Raw genomic sequence first — 27,112 nt, 5'->3', positions numbered from 1 at the left:
TCGGCGAACCACATTCCCAAGGACGAGCAGCCGGTGGCAGCACCGCCCCCTCTCAAGCGCCCTTCGGGTCCTCTACTGCCTGCACTCCCGCGGCTCTAGGGCCCCGACCTCTCCAGAACTCGCTGGCGGCCGGGGGAGGAATTCACTCGGACCCCTCCCCTTCCCCAAACTTCTTCCCTCTGCCGGGCGGTTCTTCCAACCCGACCCCTCTGCGCCATCCGGCTCCTCCCTCTCCGCTCCCCTCCCCTTTTCTGGTCCCCACTTAGGAATCTGCTCCCCCCCACCCCCGTCGCCGGCCGGGTCCGGGGATCCTCCCCCCGACTCCCCCCCCGCGTGCCGCCGCCGCCGCCCGGGTTCCTCTCCCCCCTCTCGGGCGCTCCCTGCCAAGCCCATGATGTAATGGTGTATGTTAATCAGTAGCATGTGGGGAGCTCCGGCTCCGGCGGCTCAGTCCTCCCCGAGCCGACACTGGAGGCAGCAGCAGCGGCGGCGGCGGCGGCCCGGACCCGCAGCGCCGCACTCTCTCAGCGCCGCCCGCCCCGACGGCATGGCCCGCGGCCCACGCTCCGGGCGCCCGCAACCCCGCTGAGAGCCGCCGCGGCCCCCGACCCACGCGTGGGGCCCCAAGCAGCCGGGATGAGCCGCGCCGAGGTGAGCGCCCCCACCCTTGAGACCCCGGGAGGGGACCCGCCGGTCACTGGGGGTCCCCTACCCGAGAGAGTTCCCCCTCTGCCCGAGAACTTCTGGGAGGCGGGAAGCCGGAGGCTGGCAGCGAGCGGCCCCTCAAGGGCAGAGCCGCTGGGCTCTTCTCTCCGCCACCCCGACAGGGATAGGATTGGGAGCCCCCGAAGCTGAACTTTCTTCTTTGCGGTCGTTGGGGGGCGTGTGCGGGCGGCATGGAGCCGCAGTCTCTGCGGAGCCGCCCTGCCCGCCGGGGGAAGCAGTGTTTCGGGCTCGGGCTGTCTCCGCGCTTGGCGCGCGCCCGGGGCCGTACCGTCTTCGGCCTGGGAAGCGCGAGCGAGGCGCTGGGCCGGCCGGACCCGCCCGTAGGCGGCGGCGGTCAGAGCAGAATGCCGAAAGCACACACGCTCGTACCCACAAACGCACACGCACGCACACATCTGATCGCTCTGGGCAAAGCAGGCCCTCGGAGACCTGCCGGGTGGGCTGGAGCGGAGCGGCGCGGCGCGGGGGAGCCAGGGCTCCGGCTGCGCCTCCGCCCGCTGGGCGCGGAGCTCTGGGTGGGGAGTTTATTTTTGTCTCGAGCTGCAGCCGCGGCTGCTCACGGCCTAAATCCAGAGGGGCGCCTGGCGGTGGAGATGCTGGCTGTTGCTGTAGATGGAGCTGCAGCCGCTCGGCTGCTTCCCTGGGAGGTGGTGGTGGAGGAGGAGGAGAGGAGGAGGAGGTATAAGAGGAGGAGGAGGAGGAGGAGGAGGAAGGAACTCGGGCGGCTGCTGCCTCCGCCTCTGTTTTGCGTTAGCCCCCACCCCCACCCCCGCCCCCGCGCCCCTTCGCAGCCGCATTGCAAGTTTTCCGCGCGAGGATCTGTTGCTGGTGCTGGCGTCTGCAGGCTCAGCCCTCGAGGCCACCCCGGGTGGGGCGTGTGGGGAGCACCGGCCGTTCGCAGCGGCAGCAACAGGAAGCCGTGCGGTCTCCTCCCGCACCTGGGAAGGAGGCTTCTGGCCATTCCCAGAACGGGAATAGCTCCTCTCGCGCATCCGGGTGCGGAGGGGGCCGCCGGAATTTGGGGGACCAAACCCTCCGCGGGGCGCACCCCCCCCGCCCCCTCTGATGCACTCGTTTCCCGGGCGCGCTCTCTCGCTGGCCGAGGTCTCACTGCAGCCTTTCTCTCCTTCCAGTGGTGATCGCCGCTCGGGAATGCGGGTGTGAAGGGCCCGAGCTGCCGCCCAGCGGGGAAGAGACCCCGGGACGCCGGAAATCACCATCCCGAAGCTGCGAGAAGGGGGGGGAATGAGAGCATTCTTTCAGTTTGTGTGCCTTGTGGGGAATTTTTTTTTTTAATCGTTATTTTTTTTAAAAGAAACATTTCCGCGCTACTTTCTGTCATCATCTCTGGGGAAATCAGCCAGAACCACCGGAACGTAACTGAAACCAGACGAAAGAGGCAGGAGCCGAGGCAGTACCTGCAGCGTCCGGGCACCAGAGCCACCTTGGAACCGGAACGCGTCTCCGGCGGCCGCGGGGCTGCGGCTCCGCCAAACTTTGGGGCGGGCGGGGCGGGCTGGGGCGCCGAGGGGGCTTCGTAGACCGAGGGCCGCCCCCTAACCATGATGTTTCGCGACCAGGTCGGGGTGCTGGCGGGCTGGTTTAAGGGCTGGAACGAGTGCGAGCAGACTGTTGCGCTGCTGTCGCTGCTTAAGCGCGTGAGCCAGACCCAGGCCCGCTTCCTCCAGCTCTGCCTGGAGCACTCGCTGGCCGACTGCGCCGAGCTGCACGTCCTCGAAGGCGAGGCCAACAGCCCCGGTAAGTGCGCGGCTACGGCTGTCCCGCCTGTTACCCCCCTTCCTCCTTCCCCCACCCGCTCCTGTTTCCCAGCCTCCGGCCAGGGCTCCGCCCCCGGCCGCCTCTCGGCTCGTGCACGGAGGGCGCGAGCCCGGGGCCCTTGGCACCTCGCCGCCTCCGCCCCCCCTTCCCTGCCGCCCACTTACCTCCGCTGGCCGCTTTGGGGTTTTGCCCACTGTCAACTCCTTCAGCCCATTCCGTGTGGTAGCCACGGTAGCATGAATGATTGATTTTTCTCTCATGCAGTTTCCTGGGAAATAAGTAAGTCAGGTCACGTAGAGTCTGGATTTTCTGTTTTTGTTTTTTTTTTTTCCTTCTTCTTCTTCTTTTGGGCAACGTGGCTTTCTGGATTTCAGCAACATATGAAGAAGCCGGACTGCCCTTCAGAAAGCCAAGCTTTGATTAGGCTGTATGAGGAATACATGGAAATTCAATTTTATTATTCATTTTTCCCCCATGGATATTCCAGTTTTAGAGCTCTGTCTTCAGACTAAGAGGCAGGTGACACTACAGACTATTAAAATGATATTTGCAGTTTGTATTCTATGGGGTTATATTTATCAATCACGACCTTATCGTACTGACACGGATCTTGTTGAAAGGATCTTATAGAAAGGGTCTCGGTGGAGAGCAGGCATGAATCAAGGTCCGTAATGCTTTTTGTTGGAAAACTTCACTGAATGTAACAGAATTGTTTCATATTACTCTTCTAGTAGTTACAGACATCTCAACTAGTATAGAAAGTGAATATACTGGGAAGGTTCAGCAGTTTTCTATTTGCTAGCATGTGTGGTGACAGACTGAAATTATATCCTGGAGTGGGGAGGTGGGGGTGAGGTTGGGGGATGGGGAAAGGTCTGCTGGTTGTAACTTTGGATAGGGGAAATTCTTTAGTTCATGCTGCAGCAGGAGGGTGAACAGAGCCCCCAGTGTTTAGGCAGAGAAGAGAATGCAGGGTCCTCTTCCAGCTGTTCCATGTTAAAGCTGCCAGCCTGCAAGACTCAGCAGAGGTCTGGGCTGCCATTTGATGACACGGTCCAGTCCAGGGCGGCAGGGCCTGGGAGACACTAAAGTGAGTGCGTGTGCCTTCAGGGCAGCAAGAGGAGAGCGGGCCTCCTCCTTACTCCTCCTCCTCCCTGGTGTGGTGCTCTTGAGGCTGAAAACCCTTGGATGGGATGTTTCCATATATAGAATCATAGGCTGGAAGTCAGCCGGGAAATCCTTACAGCCCTTTTCCTGACCAGACAGGACCGAACCCAGAGGTCCCGGTGCTGCCAAGTGTGGAAGGCCACACTGAGAGAGATCACACAGGCCCCACTGGGATTCAGCCCGAGCCCAAACAGCCCACCCGGTTACTCATAGGGGTGGCAGGGGCAGGGCCCTTTCTGTTCAGTTCCACATTTATAAATAGCTGAAGGGCCAGCCTCCTTCATAAGGGTGTGGAAGCATAACTAGGAAAAGCCATGATCTACTCTCGACTCCTGTCCTTGATATGACAGGGTAGCCTGGTTCAGCTGCTTGATTTTGTTTTCTCAGGTTTGACAAGCAAGGTTATGTAAACTTTCGTGTGTTATAGAATGCAGAGGATTTCAGTATAGTAATTGATGTTGAATGCTTGACTTCACTGCTTGTAGGGACTATTTCAAATAATGATAATTAATCTTTAGGCGACTCAAGTGTTAGAGCAACATTTTTGCCTTTTGAGTTAAAGGAGACTTTTCCCCACGTAGCAACAGTTCAGTAAGTGAAAGCATTCAGTGTGTGGTGTAAAAAGTTGCTTACTTTAAAAACCTTGCCATTTAATAAACCAAGAAAAAAATGAACTTCTCTGAGTTTTTAAAACTCACTTGGTAATTCCTCTCCCCACCCCTCCAAATTTTATTTTACTACACTTATTTGTGTAAGCCCACCTGCTCATGCTGCCAAATGCTGTAGAGGTACCAAATCTAGAGCCATTATGTAAGACAGGGACCATTTTCCAGTTTCTGAATTAATCATTCAACCTGGAGATTTTGCTTCCTTGGAAAACTTTGCACTTGTTTTGTTGTGTGGCCAGGACAGAAATTCATTAGTGAAGTGTGTGATGGCTCAGTTTACTTCTATATGGGGATCATAAAGAGCATCAAGATGTGTCATGGTCTATCCATGTCTGGAGTATGGCTCTCTCATGTATCTGGAACCTAGCCAAGAACAAGGAAAGGGGCAGAAATGCCACTCAGCAATCAGAATAGAGGACAGAAAATGTGGGAGACTACTTCAAACCCTTTCTCAGAACATACTTACTTTAGACAACAATCCTAACATTTTTTTAATGTGAAAAATAATCCATAGCATATTAGGGGTAGCACCTTTAGAATGGGAGGAGGGGCTGCTCTAGCCAGCAGTGCAAGGTGACCCCAGACAGCTTGGCAACCGGGAAAGAGATAGAAACATTCTAACTTTAGACACAAGAATTGGGAGCAGAAGCTCTAAAGTTTGGGAACGTGAGGATAGGAGCCCTCAACTGATCTTGCAGGCATTACTCTGTAATAATGTAAATCGGTAATTACCGTTTACCATGAATGAGAGTGAACTACCAAAAAGGGTACGTTTTTAAATACACTCTTTGAGAAGAGAGGGAAATATGCCATAAACTTTGACTATATTGACATTCAAGATAATTAACCTCCAAGGCGGTTTTGGTGTGTAAAGCTCTTACCCATTCAGAAAACTAGACTGTGTAGAATGACTCATTCATTGGCTGGCTGAGGTTTCCTATACCAAAAGCATCATGTATCACTTACTTTACTTTGTAATCATCAATTAAAAAACACATATTTCTTCTGGTGTTGAGAGATTTTTAAACCTTGGTGAATGGGAACCAAATTCATATCTGAGGCATGATCTCAGCATAATAAAAAATTTAATTAGTCATAGTATGAACTTGGCTCTGTTTTCTCCAGGACTGACTTTAAATAGAGAGAGATAATTTTTCACATTAAACATGGTTTGTTTGAGATCTGTGGGATGTATTTTGATACTAACATTTTAGTCTCTTAAATTTAGCATTTATTGAGAATTTAGTGGTTCACTGGTTTATCCTTTGCCTCAGGTTTATGGTCATCTGAGATCCAAAAAAATGGTTGAGTCAATCCCTATGGGTGTGTGTGTGTGTGCGTGTGTGTGTGTGTGTGTATGTGTGTGTTTCCCTCTAGATTTGGTCAATGGGTATTGCTAATGGTCAGCTTCCTAAGTAGAGGCTGATTTCTAGAACCCTCAAATCCTAGATTAGTACTTTAGCCACCAGCCCAGATTAACCTTGAGACTTCTGGCCAGTCTCAGTTTGTAGGTTAGTGTTTCTGAGGCTAATAGGTCCTTTGATGCATAAAAATGGCAAAAATGGAACCCACTGACTTTATTTGCAGTTTCCTAAAGAGAAATAGGTTGTGTGGCATTGTTTGTTCATGACTTTTGTCATTTGGACTAGAAATATGTTTTGCAATGGAAACAGAGTAACAAATGAAGGTTCACAAGTACAATCCATAAACACAAAACAGTGCATACTTTCTGGGGCAATTGTATATGTTTGTAGTAAATAAATGGCAAAAAGATTGTTGCTTTACTTATAATTTAAATATAAGAGAAAAGATTATCTGAAATGGCAGTGCTTGAGACAGAGACAATTGTGGAAATTGAAAAAGGACCTCTGTACATATTTACTTTCATTAGAGGGTGAAGATGATGATTCTGTGATTTTTATGGTGTTTGGTTTCCATAGTGTAGGTATGCTGTACCCTGACTTGCTTTTTTAGATCACAAATGGAGTCAAAGGAAAGCAGAAGGATCGAGATTTTCCTGATGATACTGGAGAAGATCTTGTGTGTAGTTCTTCCTTTCACTTATTCATTCAGCATTCATTTTCTGACTGCCTACTGCTCTCCTGCCCCTGTGTAATGCAGTGGGGAACACAGAGGTACCTTACTATATTCCAGAGCCTGGTCCATAGATACCCAGTGTTGAGTAAATGACTAATACAGTATCATAGGTGCTGAAGCATAGATATGGGAATAAAAAGGGGTGGAGGGAGGGCTTCTGGGAGCATTGTGAACCTAGCAGCTAATTGTCTGGGGGAGTCAGAGAACATTTTACTGGGGAGGAGATATGTTTGAGTTGAATTTTGAAAGGTAAATAGGAGTTGGTTCAATATGTCCAAAGAATTGTAGAGAGTAGGCTTGAAGGCATTTTTCTTTTTTTTATTTTGAAGATTTTATTTATTTATCTGAGAGAGAGAGAGAGCACAAGTAGGCAAAGAGGCAGTCAGAGGGAGAGGGAGAAGCAGGCTCTCCACTAAGCAGGGAGCCCAACGTGGGACTCGATCCCAGGACCCTGGGATCATGACCTGAGCCGAAGGCGGACGCTTAATCAACTGAGCCACCCAGGCGCTCCATGAAGGCATTTTTCAAGCAGAAGGGATAGCTTTGATAAAAATGTTGCCTTGTTAAAGGGCCTGTGCAGGAAATAGTGAGTTCAGAGTGGCTAGAAGAGTACAGAATGCTGACCTCTAAGAGGCTGAAGTTAAAACAGAAGCTGTGGGTGTGTGGGATTTTGCCAGCTAAGGTGTTTGGACTCAGTCCTGCAGAGATGATAGAAAACCCAAGAAGGCTTTTAGGAAAGGAGTTAAAAGATGGAAGGTGTGTGTGTATGTGTGTGTGTGTGTGTATTTGTACACTTTTGGGAAAGAGCTTCTAGTATTTGCATGATCCTCTGAGAGGCAAAAATGGGAGAAGTGAGGTAAAGTTTGGTTCATTTCAGTTACCATTTTGGTCACGTGGTGGCATCATCAGCTCCGGGCAGCTTTGTTGCTCTCAGCACTGATCTGTGGGGGAGAAGAAAGGATTGATGTGGAGAAGAAAAGAAGGTATTGTCCAGGTGGGCATTTATTTATATCCATAGGAGGGCATATGTTGTAAAGGATTCTTAGAATATGGATTTGAAATCAGAGTGGGCTGGTCAATTAATTTCTGAGCCTCAGTTTTCTCATCTGTAAAATGGAGCTAATAAAACCTTGTTATTGTCCAGAAGTTACTTGTTAATAATCCAGTGAGGACCTCTTCTAACCCTCAGGCTTAAAATTGCTTCTAATTTATGTGGACTTGCCTCTAATGAACGTGCAGTTGATACAAATAATGTTTTTGTAGATGACAGGAACTCTTCTATTCTAAAGGATTATCAAGAAGAGAGTGGAGATGACTTGACCCCCTGAAAAGATACAAGTCTGCCTCACTCCATCTTCTGCACGTCAGCTTTCTTCCATTCTTCATCATGTTGGGTCCTAAAAAAATTCAGTCGTGGCCCACTGTTCCTACGTAACTTGTCAACACTTTTTTTCCCTTCAGTTGGTAAATGCGAAAAGCAGAAGTCATTTTGTTGAACAAAATGTATAAGGACTTTATAGCTGAAGCACTTTCCACTTAAGGTGTCATTTTCTGTAGGTCAGTCCAGCATGACGGATGGCAGGTCATGCACATTTACGCCCTCTGTTGTGAAGAACTTGGATTTGGTTGTTTAGCTTGGGTGCTCAGGGGCTTCAGCAACTGAGTATGTGTTATAAACAGGTCCCGTGAAAGTGAGTAAGAGGCAGACAAACTTAACAGCAATCCAGTTGGTTTGTTTACGTTTCAATAAACAAAGCAGGGTGAAATGAGGGTCACAAGGACTTGAGAAGTAGCCAGAAACTTCCCAGTATATCCTGCACAGGTGTGAATCTAAAGAGAAGTGTGACAACACCAGAAAAGACAAAATCCCTCTCTTCCTTGATCCGAAGAGAAATTTGGAGGTTTGCATCTCTGAGTGAACGGCTCTATAAAACTCACCTGCTAGGAAAGGTGTGGCGCTCTCTTTCTTTTTTAAATACAGCTATTGCTTTGAGTTTTAGCCGGTTCCTTCCTTTCCCTTCCTCCTAATCATTCCTTCCAAGGCCTTCCTGAGTTCCACCAGTTCTCATAGATTAGGATGCAGAATCAGATGTCTCCTCTGAGCTATTTTTTGCTTCTGTGGAAGCTGCCTGAGGCAGGAATCTCCCAAAGAAGGCAGAACTTTCAGAATGAGAGCCGAGCTTTCCCTCTCAGTGAGCTAGTCCGAGGCCAGGGCCTTGTTCTGAAGCCTGTATTCCAAAAGCTGGCGTAGGCTTTGGGACGCAATCGCTTGCTTTTATGCAGGAGCTCGTGATTCTGTGGGATTCCTAAGCTAGTTGTAGGGATTTGCTCCCACTCCACATAGCAACATTGTAATACAGTTTTCTTCGTCTTGGTTTACTAGGGAAAAAAAATCAATCAAATGATTCAGTGGGTTTTTTTTTACACAGTAGGCGATACCATCAACTGGTACCTAGCAAAGAGTACTGGGTAAGAAATCGTGGTACCCAGTTCCTCATGACATATTCATTCACCAACTACCCGAGCAGAGAGGGAGGTCCATGTCAAAAGGTGAGTAGGTGTAATGATTCTTCTCAAGGAACTCACACTTGAGTTGTGGAGGTAAAACAAACATCAATATATATAATGGTTAGACCATAACCAGTTACTAAATACCGGGGTTCCCACGAGAGAACGGACCTGGAGCTGCATGGAAGGGAGAGAACAGGATGGGCTGGGTAGTGCAAGAAATTATGAGTGGAAGGAGTAAACCTGAATGTGTCTTTTGAATAAGCGCTTTAAGGCTCACACACTCCTTGCTTTTGTAGTATGTCTAACGCAGTTTTATTAAGGAAACCACACATATAGGGGGATTCTGTGCATGAGCCATGAAAGGGGCAGGCTTCCTGGGCCTTTGAAGGATGAGTATGAGTACATTAGAGGTAGGGGAGCATGATGCCCGTTGTTCATCAGGAATGAATTCCTGGATGGAAGGAGTAATCCAAATACTTCTGTGATTTCTAACATTTAAAGGTAGGAAAATGAAACACCTGCTCAGCTAATATTTTTATCCCTAAAATTACCCATAAAATTATGAGACTTAGTAGTAGTTCTCTTGGCTCCTCCTAGCAGGATACTTTTATATGTTACTTGGATCAGAACACCTGTTCTTTTGAACAGGTGTAGGAAGAGACAAAAGTGACTTGGACTAGTTCTCAAAATATAATGTGCTCACAAATGGCTTGGGGATCTTTTTAAACAGAAAGCTCTGATTGAGGAGGTCTGTGTTTGGGATAAGGCCCAAGGTGATGGCTGCAGCTGCTTCAGGTCTGTGGACCACTCTTTGAGTGGGAAGATCGTAGACTTATTAGAGGTGGAAGGTTATTTAGAGGTAATTGGTGCACTGACATTCAAGTGTTATGGATGTGTATCAGAAGATTTTTGTTTGCTGCAAATGAAACTTCACATGAAAGCTTATGGGAAGTGGATGCCCCTCCTCTTTCCCACCTCCAACCCTAACTCCAAGGAGAGCAGTTTGAAAATCATCTCTGTCCAAGCACTGTGATTTCTTCCCCTGGCTCAGAGGCATTCGAACCATCTCTTCCAGCCCGAAATGAGTCTGGGTTTGAGGAAAGCAGCGCTGGGCTCTGTTGTAGCATTTCCCTGAGCTTTTTTGAGGTGCCCCTGCTGGAATTTCTAGGCATTCTAATGATCAGTGTCCCATGGAAAATGAGGCTCCAGGAGAGATTCGTTTTTTGCTGATGCTATGGGCTGTAAAGTTGAGCTGGAGAGAGCAGGAGTGTTAATTCCAGAGACCGGATGGGAGAGATCTCTTCCTACTTCCCCAGCGCTCTCCCATACAGCACAATCATCGGAATTTCTGAGGCAGCTCATCCTGATCTGTCAGTAGAAGTCAAGTGTTTGTGTGTGCAGCATAAATACATAGAGAACATTGACTTTCATTGTATACATTTCTGTGTGAGGATGTGCGCCCAATACGTGATGGAAATGTGTGACTAAAATGGTAATGCTGAACCCTCCCGAATTTCTGAAGAGCCGTAAAGGAATAGGGGAATCAGGACAACCTCGAGAAATAACATTGTCTCTGTTTGTAAAAGAAGAAAGCAGGGAGAAAGTAGGTTCTGTGCAGGGTCCTGTGAAGTTAACACTAATCTGGTGTCAGATACCAGAAGAGTAATTGAAACTTGATTTGAGAGCCTTTGGATGAGGAAATAGAAAGTGGCCTTGTTTTCCTAAGAAGGGGAAGAATGGGTCGTGGAGAACGAATGTCATTTCCTTTTTGATGGGAGAAGGGGAAAGGAAGCGAGATAGCATAGAAGAGACTTCTATGTTCTGGGCAGATCACAGGAATTCTGGTAGCCATCCCCTATCTGAATTTTAGCACAGCCTTTGGCAAATCCCCTTGTTTCCTGCTGAATAAAATGGAGACGTGGAGGCTGGATCAGAGTCTAGCTATGCGGCCTTCGAGTGGCTTCACTGACAGGCAGGCCTCGCTCCGGCCTCTGTCAGCCTTAAGGGGGGACTCTGGTGCTCTTCCTCGGAGCTCACATGTTCTAGCTACCTCATTATTCGTGTTGACGTGTGACTTAGCCTGGGGTCCCCAAGAAAGCAGAGCCCTAGGCAGGGGCTGGTGTTCAGGTAGTTTATTGAGAGCACTGATCCCGGGGACAGGAGAGGGTCCTGCAGAGAGAAGCAGAAGGAAGGAAAGCCAACACCGGATTACGTTATCCACCTTCACCGCCACTGAGCGTGCCTCAGAAGGGCTAGACAGGCGGCATTTATCCATGGCTCCACTCTCCCCTTGGTCAAGGGCTGCCCCAGGGTACCACGTTTCTGCACTACCCGGTTTGCACGTCGTGAGTGCTCAGCCTTGTCCAGGGTCCCGCACTGTGGTGTCAGAGAAGCCACAAGGCAGAAAGCTAGAGAGAAGTGGTACAACAGGCATGGTGGTGTCAGGTTATACCTGCCCAAGGCTGGTGGCTACAGCCAGGACTACAGTGTAAGCCCTCCTGAGAAGGTGCAGTTCTCAAATGCACAGATGAACCTCGGGGGGTAGCTGGGGGCCTGATGACAGATTCGTGAGCCACACCCTTGAATATAACAGGATGACTGTTAAATCACCGTAAGCAGAGCCCCTACATTTGTATCCCCTAGACCCCAGCTGGAAGGGGCACGGCCCCGCGGTAGCGTGCAGGAAAAGGACTTCTGGCTTCTAGTAGACTTAGAGTTTAGAAGGAATAATGGCATGATGCGGTTGCCCCCAAAGCCACTAAACCTTTAATAATACATTATATGTATAATATAGTATATAATAATATTGTCTTCAGAAATAGGTCTTCTCTGCCGGCCAGGCTGCCCCTTGAGTCCGGGGAGCAGTTCTGGTGCACACTTTGAGGGAGATGGACAGGTGAGGATGTGGCCAGAGGAAAGAGGATGGTGGGGCCCTTGAAGAACCAGGGGAACATTTAGGCTGGAGAAAAAGGTACGCAGAGAACGTGACAGCTGTCATTGGTCCCTTGAAAATCTGGCTTGGAGTTGAGGGCTTTAATTCCGTATCTGTGTAGAGGATAGTATATAGAAGCTGAAGTTCCTTTAGCTCAAAGTAAAGAACTTTATGATGGTTAGAGCTCCCAGACAGTGGCTTAAGCTGCCATAGGAGGCAGTGGCTGGGCTTTCACCAGGGGTGGGCGAGCATTCAGAACAGTGCTGGGCACCGAATAATGCTTCTCAATAAGACCGGCTCCTGGTTACCGAGTGCCTGCACATTACTGAATTCTTTGCATCCATTATCCCATGTATGCGTCCCAACAACCCTATGAAATGAGATAGGAACTGTCATTATTCCATTGGTCCGAGAGGAAACAAGCAGTCGGACTTCCAGACTATTCCACGCGCTTCCTCGCTGTAGGGACCCTGTGGGTTTCTTTAAAAAAAGAAACTGTGACCTCTTCGATGATCTCCAAAGTCTCTTCTAACCTTATTCTATGGCTTAGGTGAATCAGGAATAAAGATAAGAAAACAAAGCTGTTGGGACGAGAGGAGAAAGGGAGAGAGATAATATGAGTGAATGAAGAAGGGTGGTCTTAAAAGTCTTCTTCAGATTCTTTCCGGTGGATTCCTCCTCTACCTCTTGGCCTGTTGGTGCCCCCGATTTGTGGCTTTTGTTTAAGAAATACGTAGAGTGATTTTCTCTTCTTTTTTGAAGTAGGCAGTGAGGTGAGGTTAGATCACCATGATGAGTAGGGCCACCCTGTTTAAGAAAAGATGTAATGAACTGAATTGATCTCATTTCTTTTGAGTCAGACAAGAGCAGTGATAAAGCCCTGAGAGTGTCAGTTATTTATTAGCAAAGGTAACTCATAATTGCGATCTCTATCTCCACATCTTCTTTTGTTTTTTTCCGTGTGGTTCTAAAAGTGACCATACGATATATTCTTTGTAGGGTAATAGCTACCTTTTCTTTCTTTTAAAAAAATTTTAAAAAGACTTTATTTATTTGAGAGAGAGAGAGGTTGAGAGAACAAGTGGGAGGAGGGACAGAGGGAAGAGCTGGCTCTCTGCTAAGCAGGGAGCCTGATGCGGGGCTCAGTCCCAGGACCCTGAGATCACGACCTGAGCTGAAGGCAGAGCTTAACCGACTGAGCCACCTGGCGCCCCTCTTTCTTTTTTTAAAAAGCACTTTCTATGTGTCGGGCACTGTGCAGATAGCTACACATATACACAACTGTTACCTCCAGTTATTGAACAGATGAATGATACAAAGAAGCAGAACTAATGGTTGTAAAAATTAAATACACTATATTGTAGTAATTAGATAATGTACTTATGACCCAGAGTTTAGCACATAGTAAGTGCTTATTAACTGGTTTCAAAATTATGTAAATCCACAAAGCAGATCTTATCTCCATTTTCTGGATGAGGGAGCTTAGGTTGAGAGCGGTTGGAAAGGTAACTAAGGTCCCTGAGTTGTTTCTGATCCAAAAGCCCGTGTTGAGTCCTCACCACCACCTGAATGCTGCAGGGCTCTTCCAGTTCTTAGGTAAATAAAAATGTTGGCGGTTAAATGAAAAGTACGTAAGGATGTTTAATGATAATTTTAATAGGTTTGCCTCTAGCATTTTAGAAATCTAATCTTGGAAGAATTCTTTTTGGCTTGTCCATTTTAATCCTATGTAGCTTGATATGACTTGGCCTCTTCTTTCCATTGGCTTTTTTTTTTTTTTTTTAAATTAGTGAAAAGCATCGATTCATACATTTCCCTTTCTTTAAGGAAGACTTGTGGAACGGAGGCTTCTGCCGCCTGTGCATGAACGGGCAGGACTTGGGGAGGGAAACAGGCTCTGCCGGCTGCAGAGAGGAAAGAATGAGGAATGTGTTATCTAATAGCTCATGGCATCCTTGACGTTGACAAACTAGCAATTGATGAGCTGGATCAGGATCTCCTTAGGATCTGGAATTGGGCAAAGCACCAACTTGAGGGCTCTAAGTTAAAACAAGCTCTCCCATTGTTTGTAAATGGTAGAAAATTTCTGAAGATTAGTTTAGGAAAACATATGTTAACAGTTGGTGTAAGAGTGAATCCTGCTTATTTCATTTTCTAACAGCCTGAAATTCAGGAGGTGGGACAGACTTTATCTATGGCAGCCCCTCCGTTGAAGATTTGGGAAGACTGAGGTCAGCTGGGGGTACCTGCCAGTGGGGAAGGTCTGCTGTCACCCTCGGTCACTTTCCGACCGTCGATGACCTAGACCTCGGTATCGCGCCATTTTCCTGTGGCTGCCACGGTCACCCCATTCAAGGATTATTTGATGCTCTCTTTACCTGAGTGTCAAAGGCTATTCATCAGGTTGGTCTCCTCGAAGTCATGTCCATAACCCCCTCCTTTTCGTTTCTTTACTCACAGTAAAGCACAGATTTGTTTTTATTGGAAGATGGCTGGTATTCATATTTTGAAATACCAAAGGGTTACAGTGTAGAAAGGTTTGGCTTTATTTTAGCATCATCACAGTTCCATAACGTCCTCTTGTTGGGGAATCTGACTTGGCCACTCTGGAGTCACTCTAAATCCCAGCAGAAAGCTAGGTGTTGTTCGTGACTGTCCCCATGCCTACGGGAGGGATTTCATTCACTGGTTGGTGAAGCGTTCCTTTGCATGGTGCTGTGGTGGACCAAGCACGACTCCTCCTGAGGGTGTCCCCCGACCTCTTACGGCTTGCTGGCACCCTGCGGGTACCTCCTTTACCCCACCAGTCACAGGGGGTTGCCATCATCCACCTTCCAGGCTAGGCTGTGTCTTCCTCACTTTCCTCCGCCAGCACCTAATAGTGTGCATGGCACCTAGGTGGTCTCAGTATGTGTTTGTTGAAAGAATGGTGAATGAGTACAAAGAAATTGAACTCCTAGCCCTAGTCCACAAGGGGTTTACATCTTGGTTGTGAGAAAAACCTAACTGCAAAAAGATTTAATCATAAAGTAGGACGTGATGATAATCCCAGTGCTGGTACCAAGAGGTATGTGATAAAGACCAGAGGAGATGAGAGAAATAGATGCTGTCACTTTTCAGTCTGTTACAGAAGCCCCGGGTCGGGGTCTTGGCATCCTTATTTAGAAGTGTATCACCTTGTGAACATTATTTAAATTTGGAACTTCCGTTTCCTCATCTGTGAATGGAGTTGACCCTCTGAAAGTCACAGGGTTACTACCAGGACGAAGCGGGATTATATATGCAGATAGGACTTTGTAATCTGCATCACATTATACAAATGCAGGCTGGCATTATTCTCAAAGGACTCACTGAAACAGTGGGGTACAAAATTCAGGAATGTGAGTGTTTAAAAGGTCTAGGAAAAGATAAGCATGGCTTCTTTTTCCAGAGCTTTTGCTCACTAGCAAGATTCTCTTGGTGAACACTGGCCACCTCTGGGCCTGGAAAAACGCCTGACTCTGATGATTCGGTCAGGACTTGGAGCCTCCGACCCGCAGTCCCCACAGCCTGGCCTGGCTGTAACTTGTCCAAGTTCCGTTTGTGTCCACTTTCATCCTTTTAATTGATTAGATTATTGGGTGCATTCTCTATGAGTATGAAGGTCTCAGATGTCAGGGCTAAAGAATGGCTTTTGGGGAAAACTACCTAAAATGCTGTGTTGTGACCATTGTACTTCTGTCTGCAGATGTCACAGTATGAGTGTTCATGAAGTCATTGAAGGCATAGGGACTCTATGCATAAATTGGCAGGTCTGGATTCTTTAAAAATTTGTGATAATTACGGTTTGGGTTTTGTTTTGTTTTGTTTTATTATTAAAGAAGTGACTCCTCATAAAAGTTGTTATCCAACTTAAAACCATTTAGTGGGAAACCTTTGCGTATTTTTGTATACCTCAGCTAAACAAGAAAATAATTATGCTTGGCTTTTCATTCTTTAATATTACTTCCGCCTTTACCTGTTGCCAAACAAGTGTTAGTTGGAAAAGGAGAATGGTTTCTTGTCATTTGTTTTTCACAAAACCTCCCTATTCTCACATTTCCTTTTTGTGGCAGAATGAGCTGTGATAGCACATTTTCCAGATTACTGTGGTACTTGCAGATGATCTGAGCACAGTTAAAATATCGAAATTGTGAGCTGTAAGGTCGAACTTGAACCTCCTATGTGATTCTGATATTTACGCTGCGGGTGGATTACATGGAAATAATTGTGGTGTGTATATGTTGAGTTCATGGTATTGTAGACAGAAGTAATTTGGAGGTGAATCGCTGCTGTTGGTTTTCTTTCAGGCTTTCCCCTCTTCTCATTGAGAGAGGTGAGACTTGCAGAGGTAAAACAGGAAATGCTTGGATATTTTGTTGAACTCCTCGAGAGTTAAAACAGCAAGTGGTGTTCATCAGCTATGGTTTGGTCCTTGGGTGGAGTGGATATGGGTGTGTGAAGGCAAGTGAAGGAGGTGCCCCATGGTCCCCGGTGCTCCCACACCCCCTCTACACACCACCAGCTCAACACCTAGCATGCTGGATTGCAATTGCTGTGTTAGCTGAGGAACTGTTCCAGAGTAAAGGAAACCTACAGAGAGGGGACAGCTAAGTGCAACATGGGGTTCTGGATTGGAGCCTAGATTGGGGAAAAAAACATTGCCATAAAGGATAGTGGGACAATTGGTGAAATTTGAATGTGGACTCTATCCATTATAGAGGATAATGGGGATAATATTATACAATTTAAAATTTCCTTAATAAAACTATACCTTGGTCACATCAGAAGATGTCCTTATTATTAGGAGATGCATACTGAAGTCTTTTGGGTTAAAGGAACCTGATGTCTGCAACTTACTCTCATACGGTTACATGTAAGGTGACAAAGATGAAGAATTAGTGAATCCTGGTGAAATGCGTAGGAGAGTAGATTTTTTAAAATAAAAAGTTCAAAATGTTTACCTTTTTATATCAATATCCTGCACTGGAACATTGGCTCCCAGAGGGAAAGGCCTGTGTTTGAAGACCTTTGTGTAGGCTGCCAGATAAAATACAGGATGTCCAGTTAGTTAACTTTGAATTGCAGATACCCTTGAATCATGGGGGCATACTTAGAGCACGTATAGTGCTAAACAACTCTTTGTGGTGGATCTGCAATTCAAAATTAACTGGGGGTCCTGTATTTTTATTTGCTTGCATCCGGCAACTCTGCCCTAAACGAGCATTGCCCCTAGTACCAGCAGGGCGAGTGACCCCTAGGAGGTGCTCCTCTGTTCGGGGAATGAATGACGCGTCTTTTCAGAATTCTGGTCTGTGGCACCTATTGGATAAAACCCATTGTGTCTGAGCATGGAGCTGGGATTTAACCTGTTCTTGGACCTGATCTCCTCCTTGTCCTTCTCTCTTTGAATGATCTTTTCTCTTGGAGCTGCTTCAAGCTTTCTCCATTTCTCTGTCGGTGGTGGAGTCAGCTGGGTTACATTTTATACTAAGTTACCCACCTCCTGACACTCCTGACAGTTTTAAGATCTTCTCCTAACACACTTGAGTAGAATGGATACTGGAATCTATTTTGACAGCTGTTGGAAATCCAGGCTGTTGCTACAGCAGGTTAAGGAGGTTATTTGTAACACTGATATTATTCAGTGAACTTTTTGAAAAGAGGTGCATGCTGCTCGGGCAAATAGTATTTTATAGAATTTTAAATGATTATTATGTTCACAGTTAAATTATCAAATACAATGGTCTTAGAAATTATACGCTTTGTAATATTTTCCATTAATTTTCCCCACCGTGTAGTAATAGTGTATTACAATGCTCTCGATTACCAGTGCCCCTTAAAATGCAGATGTGGAGTCTTTAAATACAGCTAGTTTATTGCCAACTGTCCCATTGATAACCTTCCCCTTCAAAGCGACCTTTGAGCAATTTCATAAAGAATGAATATTTATAGTATTTTGTTGTTGAGCTGCTGAAAGAGGGGTCTATGCAAGTAACAGGTGGCTTCCGTTAGCCTGCTTTCACTGAAATGTGATTCAAATAAAGCACAGCATTATTTTACCATCGGAATTGTGATTAAGTGCTAGACTGACTTCATCTTCGGCAAATTGTATTTCAGTGTTGAGATTTGGGTTTAGGGTGGGGTGTCTTGCATATGCGGGAGTTGGAAAGCTTACAGATAAGACATAGCAGCTGAGGGATAAAACATCCAGGGTCTTCTTTATGCAGCAGAGGAATTTTTTTCAGAGGAACTGTTCTACTGGGCTTTAGGCTTAAGGGCAACTGTTCAGATTAACCCTCTAGACTTGAGTTTTCTTTTATCTCGGGTCCAAAGCACTGAAGAAGTCTCTGTCAAATTAATGATCAGTACAGTGCTTAGCACGTAGTGGGCACTAAAAGTAAAATTTGTTCGATGGAATGAACTAGATAATTATGTTTGGGTTATTATTTAACTTTTAATATGATTTAATTACTCGAAATAGAAGATCTTTCCATTACTGTCCTTTACCCAGTTGCTTGGCAACACAATTGTTAACATGTTTTCTGATTAAAATAAATATTCCAAGCTAAGTTTATACTAGATCAGATTATAATATAGAGAATTAGAAGCATTAAATGGATGAGATGGAATTTGACACAAAAGCTCTTACTGAGAAGTCTATTTTATTAAGTGTACTTTCTCCTGTGTCTGAAAAGATTTATCAAATTGTGCAAATCAGATCCTAGCAAATTGGGTAGAAGAGTTCTTAAAAAGACAACATTCTTGGAAGAATTGCGTTTCTATGACAGAAAAATTGAAAAAGGGAGAAAATCACATAAATGGCACCTGTGATCCTGTTTTTCCTTTTATTGAATTCATTTCGTCTTCTTTCCTAGCACAAATACACAAATAAATTTGTTTACACACATACACAAAATTAGGACCACATGAACATATTGTAGTATCTATGTGTTTATGTGCTGTTCTGTGAAAAAATCTATTTAAACTATCTGTTTAAACTGAATATGTCATTCGTATATTACTGCATCACCATGAATTTTCTCACAACAATATTTTTAGTGACTGTATAGCATTTCACGGTATGGTTGTGCCTTCCATGGTCATTTAGGTTATTTCCAGTTGCTTGCAATTCTGTGATAAACATCCTTTAAAACATGGTTATTACTTTGCATCTCTGCCTGTAAGTGCAATTTCTGGTCACACACTCTTAAAATTTTGTATGTAGTGTGTTAACCATATCATCCTTCTGAAAGTTTGGCCCAGTGAACGTTCCTACGAACATTTAAGTACTGACTTCCGTACACTTTTTTCTACAATGGCTATCACTAAAAACAAACAAAAGACATCTTTTTGATAGGCTCTTATTATTTTCAGGTGCATTTCTTTGATGGTACTTTTCTCTATATTTATGGTCCAGTTGTGGTTTTTATTCTCTGTCTCCTTTTCCTTGGGGGCATCTGTTTTTACTTTCTAATTTATGAACACTCTTTCTTATATATGTTTTTTTTCCTTTCCATTCTTATAGTATGACTTTGCTGGGAAGTGTTAAATTTTGATGCAGCCTGTTGGTAGGAAAACGATTTTTGAGAGCAAGTGATATTTCTATCAAAAGCTTATTTTTCTCCCCCTGTGTGGTGTCATTTAGTTTTCCAGAAGGAAGGAAGAAGTAACTGCTCAGTTTTACTTTAATCCTCTCAGGAAGGTTTTAAGTTATTAAAATGTATACAGCTTATATATTAAGAATCAAGACATTTCTGTATTTGCATTGTCTGAACAGTATGTCAAAGAGCTCAAATTAGTACCTTATTCTGGAAAGTTCTCATTTTAGAGTTTGGTCTGTTTTATGCCAACTTAAGACACATTAGAGGTGGGACAAAGGTTAAAATGGATCAATGATTTATTGTGTGTGAAATTTTCTAAAGACAGACTAATTTATGTACTCATCTATCAGGAATGCCTAGAGATGTATAGAAACAATGACAGCTACGGGCCTATCAAAACTGATGGTTTTCTGATTCATAGAGACCTGCTGGGTCAAAAAGCCTCATTTCTTCACTCCAATATGTGGGAAACTTATAATCATATGTAGTATGGATACTTATGTTGGATTTTCCATGTAGATATTTTCCTGGTCTATTCTGCATCAAACTTATTTTACCAATTTAAGTAGCAAGACTCAACTGTAAGCAAATTTATTTGAGGCCAAATGATATTAACATCAATTAGAGCCAGTGATTCTCAGTATGGGAAGGACATATGTCTTCCCAGGCGGTAATAAGGTGGTTTGTGTCATTCATTTATTCAAAATTTTTATTTTGTGTCTATTCAGAACTATGTTTTTTATGGGAAGGAACACATACCATGTTAGAAGATGAAGATACAGCTGTATGCAAGGCATAGCATTTCCCTTCATTTGAAAACAAATTCCATTCCTTTGATTTTGTTTTAATCATGATATATCTTAACTTCAGTTTTCAAATAAGACAGGAGTTCCCTCTGATTGCTCTTTCCCTAGATGTCTGCACAAATCACTTCTTTACATCCTTCGGGTCTTTATATTCTCCTCAGAGAAGCCTTTCTAACCACCTTCTTTAAACCCCTTACCCTGATTTACTTAAGGCATCATGTTCATCACTGTAAGATGTATTACATTACTTATCTGTTTGTCATCTGAACCCCCCCCACTAGAATGTAAAGCCCATGAAAGAAGGGTGTTGTTAGTTTTGTTGACTGCCTTTCCCCAGCATCAGAAAGAGAACATCAAATATTGCAGGCATGCAATAAGTATTTGTTGAATGAATTATTTCACTGAATATTTCCGTGCCTGTGGTGTGGTTGACACTGTGGGTGGTGGAAAGTGCTATGACGAAAAATAAAGCAGTTAAGGAGACAGAGAGTTCTTAAAAATGTCTATTTGAAAAGGGCCTGGGTTATAAAAGGTGGGAAGACACGGGTAAGGCCAGTTTATCTTCCCTTTTCTTTCTCCTGAGTGTCTTTGAGTCGTCCCCCTTCCTCTCTCCTAGCCACGTCATGGCCACTCTGTCAGCCGTGCTGAGTCTCTCGAAGGAGTCACACCACATTCTTTTCATGCCTCACTCCAAGTTGACCTTCCCACTTGAATGGCATGAAAACCCAAATGTGGTCAACTCTTGAACATTGTACTTCCCAGACTCCCAGGCGACAGGGTTTGTAGTAGCTAGCTCCTTCCGGAAGTCACCAAAGGCTACCTTAGGGGTTGATAGATAGTCAAGTGTTAGTAGGCATTCACAGATACTTTTATTACAGTTTTCATTTTCTGTTCACAGGATTCTGAACTTAATTTCTTTGACAGATGCATCGTAGATGCATCTCTTTCACTCAGTTGTGTAACTTGTCATTCAAATCTTCCAAGATCTCAGTTAGTTTCTTTCAAAGGCAGAAGGGTAACCTCCCAGAGAGAATGGATGAGGGGCTGTTTTTTTGGTTATCACCATGACTGGATTTTTAGCACCTGATGATAGGATACCCAGCATCCTACAATGCAGGAGAGAGCCATGCCCAAGAGAAATTGTCCTGCCTAGAATGCCAGTGGTACCCCCAGCAAGAAATGCTGATTCTGTCCCAGTGGTTCTCAGCAATACTGGTTGTGGTCTCAGCGGGGTACTTTAGAAATTTGTGGGATGTTGTTGGTTTTCACAACATTAAGGGGTGATTTACTAGTGGCATTTAATGGGCGATGATGCTAGAAGCCCTGCAATGCACAGGGCAGTCGCCCACACCGGAGAATTGCCCCATTGGCATTCAAATGTCCACCAGGCAAGAGACGTGAAAAGCCCTATTGATGATTATCAGAGCCTACAGCCAACTGTGTAAGCAAAAGGTGTTTTTTGGCACAATTTAAGTAGATGGAAGTGCGTATTCTATTTGCTTTGAGACTTTGCCAAGAGTTGCTTCCCGTGTTGGCACCATGACCTGTGGTTTGTAATTGGCATATACGTCTGCCTGTGTAGCTTTGCCTCGTGATGGTTGTAGAGGGGCAAGGATCTGACCACTTCGTTATGTCTTCTAGAGATCTCGTGCCTGAAAGTGTACATATCATTATGTATGTTACACAGTTATAAATTATTTTCCTTTTATTTCTTTTTTATATCATAGCTAGGCCATAACATTGATTTCTTAGAATTATGTGTAGCTTAGATTATATTATCTGTGATTTTCATTACAAGATTACAAAAGGGGCATGGAGTCTGATGAGGCTGAAATCCTTCATTCTAACCTAATTTGGCAGCTCCATTTCTCACTAGTCTATATGAACCCTGTTTCAGCCAAAATGATTTGCTGTGTGTTCCACATTTTCTCTTGCCCCATGTATGCCTTAAACTCAAACTTACCCTCTTCCTCCAAGTTCCTTCCATCTCCCCTTCTATAAATCCCACTCGTCCATCAGAGCCCAGTCTCGGGTAGCCTTATGAGGTCATCATTCTTCAACCACTAGGCTCTGTGACTTTTTTTTTTAAACTACTGTCGCACTTGTAAGAGCACCTCATTCAACACGTGTCTTCAGCCTGGTAGCATTACATATCTTTTTATGTTGAAGTTATCTCCTCAAATAGCTTGTAAGCTCCTTTCAGATGGTCAACTTGATTTGGTCTTCTTTTGATCTCATGCAGAGTCTAAGAATCCATTATGTGTAGGCAGCTCATTCTCCTGAGCTGTACTCTCTTGTCTTCTTTTTTTCCCCAAATATGAATTCTTCCCTGTCATTTTGCTAATTATAAAAGTAAAATCTATTCATCGTTAAGACATTTTTAAATATGGAAAAGTAAAAGAAGAAAATAAGAATTATCATTGATCTGCTATCCAGAGCCACGCATTGCTATCATTTTAGAGCATTTCCTTCTAGGTTGTCTTCTCTGTGTATATGTATGTTTTTTTACAAAATTAAAATTACGTACTTTCTATAGTTTGTATTTTACTGTCTTCACCCATTTAGCTTAATGTTATATCATGAGCATTTTCCTGTGTCACTAAATAGTTTTAGAAACTGTATTTATATAAAACATATTTTATGGAAAATTTAGGCATAAAAATAGAATAATGTGATAAATTCCTAGATGCCTGACATTCAGCTTCAATAGTTATCAATAATATGCCATTCCGAATATGTAGTTTATAATGGATGCATACCGTTTCATTGTTTGGATGATACATAATTTATTTAACCCTTTCTCTGTTACTGAAAATTTCAGTTTTCTGTAATTTTAGATGCTTATGTTTTTGTACTTCTAGTCATAATTATTATTCTTGCTCTCTGGAGAACCTAATTAATTTCTTCATTATTAAGTAATTCTGATTATTAGTAATTTTGTATTCTGGGATTTTTATTGTATTTCATATCTGTGACTGGTTTCACAATCATTTTTCTTTTCTCCATCCATCAGGTATTTCTTGCATTAGCCAGAATGGGTCTTAAGTGAATTACAATAACAAGTCATGTTTTTCTATTCTTCTTTTAGAGGAAAAATAATTTTAAAAACCCAAAACTGGCAATGTAGGAGATGGCATTTACTTTCTAGGTATCTTAAGGGGCAAGCACAAGAAGGAAAGAGAAAATGGTTTCAGGAGAAACAATATCTGGTAAAATATAATCTTTGCCCAATGGAAAATTATTTTTTAAATGCTTAATTTTGCTTAAGAAATGGATGAAATGGTGAGCATCTAAACAAAAGTGCACCTGAACCAATATGTGTATTTCTTGAGCTGATTTAAATGTACATTTTAACACGTATATTTGGTATTTTTAAAACACATCATCTTTAAATGGAGAGTTCCAGCGTGCAGCTTCTCTTTCATAGAGGTACTTTCTCAGGCAGTGGAGAGAGATGCTTTCCTTAGATATGGCCCGTTGTGAGCCGTGGGAGGATGAGCGAGCGGGGAATTACATGGACAGTGTGATTACTCGTGCCCTTGCCCTGATGGGAGTTCTTCTGCGGCACCTGCTGAAATTTCTACACCAGGTCATATACACAAAGATGACTCATGTGCCTACCTACTCTGAGAAAATGTCTTTGGTTCTTCTATTACAAAGTAAAACATGGTTGCTGTAAAAAAAAGAGAGAGAGAGAATGGGTTTTCAGCGATTTATAGTAGAGACGTATAGAAAAGTGAGAGAAAGTGGAAGTCTCCCATAATCCACACCCCTTCCCGCTCTTGGCAGTGCTGGATATGCTCATTTTGATTCCTCTGGCCCATATTAGCATATATTATCTGCATAATCCACAGAACAAAAGTGTTTCTTTTTAAAATGCTAGTGTAATCAGGAACTTTGAAGTATGCAGACCACATGCAGTTTCTCCTCGTTAGAGGTAAAATGATAAGCAGAAATAACAGGACAGAATTGGTTACATATGGAAAACTACAGCAGAAGGGGAAGCTTAAGAAAAGGAAGACGTAAGAACCCAATAATGAAGACGGTAGAATTTTTGCATGTGGAATCCCACTTTGTTCATTCGTTAAAAAAACCTACTCTGTGCTATGAGCTGTATTCAGTATTAGAGATACAAACTTGTGAAACTTGCCCCTGTCAGCTCTTTTTGGTGTTTTGCACATGCTTTCCCATCCGTCTGGAATACTTTCCTCTCCTCTATCTGACAGCGTCTTTCTCATCCTTCATGTCCCAACACAAAGGTCACTTCTGATGTCCAGCCTTGTTAGCCCTACCGACTGACTTAGCAGACCCCTCCCAGCTCACGTTTGAACACCTCTCCAATACAGCATTACTTATTGTCCTATAAGTACACAGTAGTACAAATGTTGAATTCCTCTCATATATTCTTGGCTATAGGGTCAAAATGAATACATAGTACGTGCTCAATATCAATAGATAGATAGATAGATAGATAGATAGATAGATAGATAGATAGACAGACAGGAGCATATATTTATTGAATAAATGATTGATTGAACTAAAAAGCTAGTAATGTGGACCAAAATCTTTACATTCCATACTACAATACAAGGAGTCAAGGAGCAATGTTAAGAGTAGAGGGACAGTCTGATGTCCTTCTTAATATAGACTTTAAGTGTATGATACTTGGATATTGAGACAATTGGATTAAGCAGAACACCTAAAAGTGTTTAATGGGGTTAAGTGGGAAGAAGAGCTTCAATATAATGTACTTTAGTGGCACATCTCATTCAATATTATTTAAGAATTGTTAACTGTCTTATGTGGACATTTTAGGAAGATAGAAGAAAAAGAATCTTTGCCCCATGATCCTATATGATTTCCAAATTGTATTTTTAGTGGGAGGATACTGGTTTTTGCCTTCTATGTTAACAGGTCAGGAGTGGGAACTGCTAATCTAAAGGTTTTCGTAATTCAGAACTATGATTTAGAAACTAGAGTTCATGTAAGGTTCAAGAAATAATATTTTTTTCAAGAAAAAAAATGGTGTCAAGGTAGCCTTAGTAGCGGATCTCTTTCCTCTATGGAATTAGATTCACAGGTCTGGAAGGAAGGGATCTTGATCTCGTCTGTTGAGTATTGTAACTAGATCATGGTATGTGGCCTGAGAAGATGGATTGGGCAGGTCCTGGCAGGAAAGACGTGGCTCCCTTGAAAGGGAAAAGGAGGAAATAAAGTGACTACTAACAAAGGCAGGGGTCAGGGAAATCCACAAGTATCTTAGAGTTAACAACAACAGAATGTCATTACCCCTGACAGGAGCTGTGGCCTTCGGGCAAAGATTGCAGTCACTGCCAAAGCAGCCCAGGAGGGCAGGAGCCAAGGGGATAAATATTGCCACCTGTGTCTCTTCCCTCCATTCAGTTTCTTACTGGCCATTCCATCGGATGACCCAAATGGACGCCAGAAAGCATGGAACCAAGAGATGTAGTCTCAGGAGAGTAGACTCCTAGGGCATAGATCAGGGTGCAAAATGGAGGAGAATGGATCTGGAGGGGCAAATGGAGAATATCTAGACAGTGGGGAAAATGTTCAAGTTATGAAAAGTGACCTTCCTTGTCCATAGCATTCATGTGTTCATTTGAAGGGTTAACTAGGGTGCTTCATTTGTTAGGATTTTTTTGCTTGTAGACTAACCTCTAAATCAGATCTTGTGAAGGGGAGCCCCATGCAGAAGTGTTTTGTTTGGTTCACACAGTGTTTTCTTTTAAATACCAACAAATGGCAAACTATAGCGCCTTTGGGGAGATTCACATCAAAGTCTGAGTCTCATACTTCTTTTGACAAATGGAAAATTTGGCAGCACTGAACATGCATTGGGAACAATCTGCCAAGTTTAGTAGGAGCTGCCCCTTTAGACAGGTAGGAACTCTTCATTTTGCCTCAATCCCCACCACTCCCTATTGTAGTCTTAAACCCACATGGCTTCTGCCTGATATCTCTAGACTTTTGAGTTTGTGACCCTTGGCCTCAACAAAGCACTTTAGAGAAGGAAGGATAGATAAGTCACACTTAACCTAGAAAGACAGTGAGCTCTGTCTTGGAAGATGTGCTTCTCTACAAAGGGAATAAAGAGACAGGGAGATTAATCTTGTCCCTGGAGACACAGTCTGAGTGTTTGTTAGACTACCTAGGAGAAGGTTTTGCTAGATACATGAAGTTCAGTTGGATTTTTTAGGTCAGTCTCTGTGTTTACCTTTAAACTTTTAATTCTTTTCCATAGAACAAAGATTGTTGAATGGAATATGTTCCAGCTTATTCCTTATTTCAGTGCAAGAACATGCTAGGAAAAGAGAAAGCCTGAAATGGGAAAGAAAGAAGGAAAGAGAGCGAGAAAGTAGAGAAAAAGCAGGTAAACTGTAATCTGATATAAACAACACTGTCAGGAGCATCCTGTTTCTTATAGTTTTGCCTGATTTCTTTTTTTTTTAAGATTTTATTTATTCATTTGAAAGAGCAAGTGAGAGAGAGAGCGAGCGAGCGCTAGAGGGTACAAGCCAGGAGGAGGAGCAGAGGGAGAGGGAGACTTCCCACCAAGCAGGGAGCCCGATTCGGGGCTTGATCCTAGGACCCCGGGATCATGACCTGAGCTGAAGGCAGATGCCCAACGGACTGAGCCACCCAGGCACTCCTGTTAGCCTGATTTCTTTAGCATAAATTCCTAGAAGAGGAATGGCTGCAGTAATGTGCATTTAAATTTTTGATAGACAGTCCCAAACAGTATACCTGTTTGTAAGACCTTTAATTCTTATTGTCAAATTGCCC

At 44.0% G+C, this 27,112-nt stretch overlaps 1 protein-coding gene across 2 annotated transcripts in view; it reads left to right on the top strand.

The window, feature by feature from the left end:
• The first annotated feature begins 408 nt into the window (after positions 1-408).
• SAMD4A (sterile alpha motif domain containing 4A) overlaps positions 409-27,112 on the top strand; it is a 198,537-nt gene continuing 171,833 nt past the window's right edge. Inside the window, exons 1-2 of one of the 2 annotated variants that reach the window (XM_081830488.1) lie at positions 409-651; positions 1,860-2,484. In XM_081830488.1, coding sequence (XP_081686614.1) covers positions 2,289-2,484 — 196 coding nt within the window. In that variant the 5' untranslated portion in view covers positions 409-651; positions 1,860-2,288. The remainder of the gene's footprint in view (positions 652-1,859; positions 2,485-27,112) is intronic. The other variant, XM_081830489.1, reaches the window with a different exon arrangement.

Source organism: Leptonychotes weddellii, chromosome 9 (assembly GCF_054177405.1).
Source record: "Leptonychotes weddellii isolate Sample4059 chromosome 9, ASM5417740v2, whole genome shotgun sequence".
In the NCBI taxonomy this organism is placed as follows: Eukaryota; Metazoa; Chordata; class Mammalia; order Carnivora; family Phocidae; genus Leptonychotes; species Leptonychotes weddellii.
This window is presented reverse-complemented; position numbering and strand designations above follow the sequence as displayed.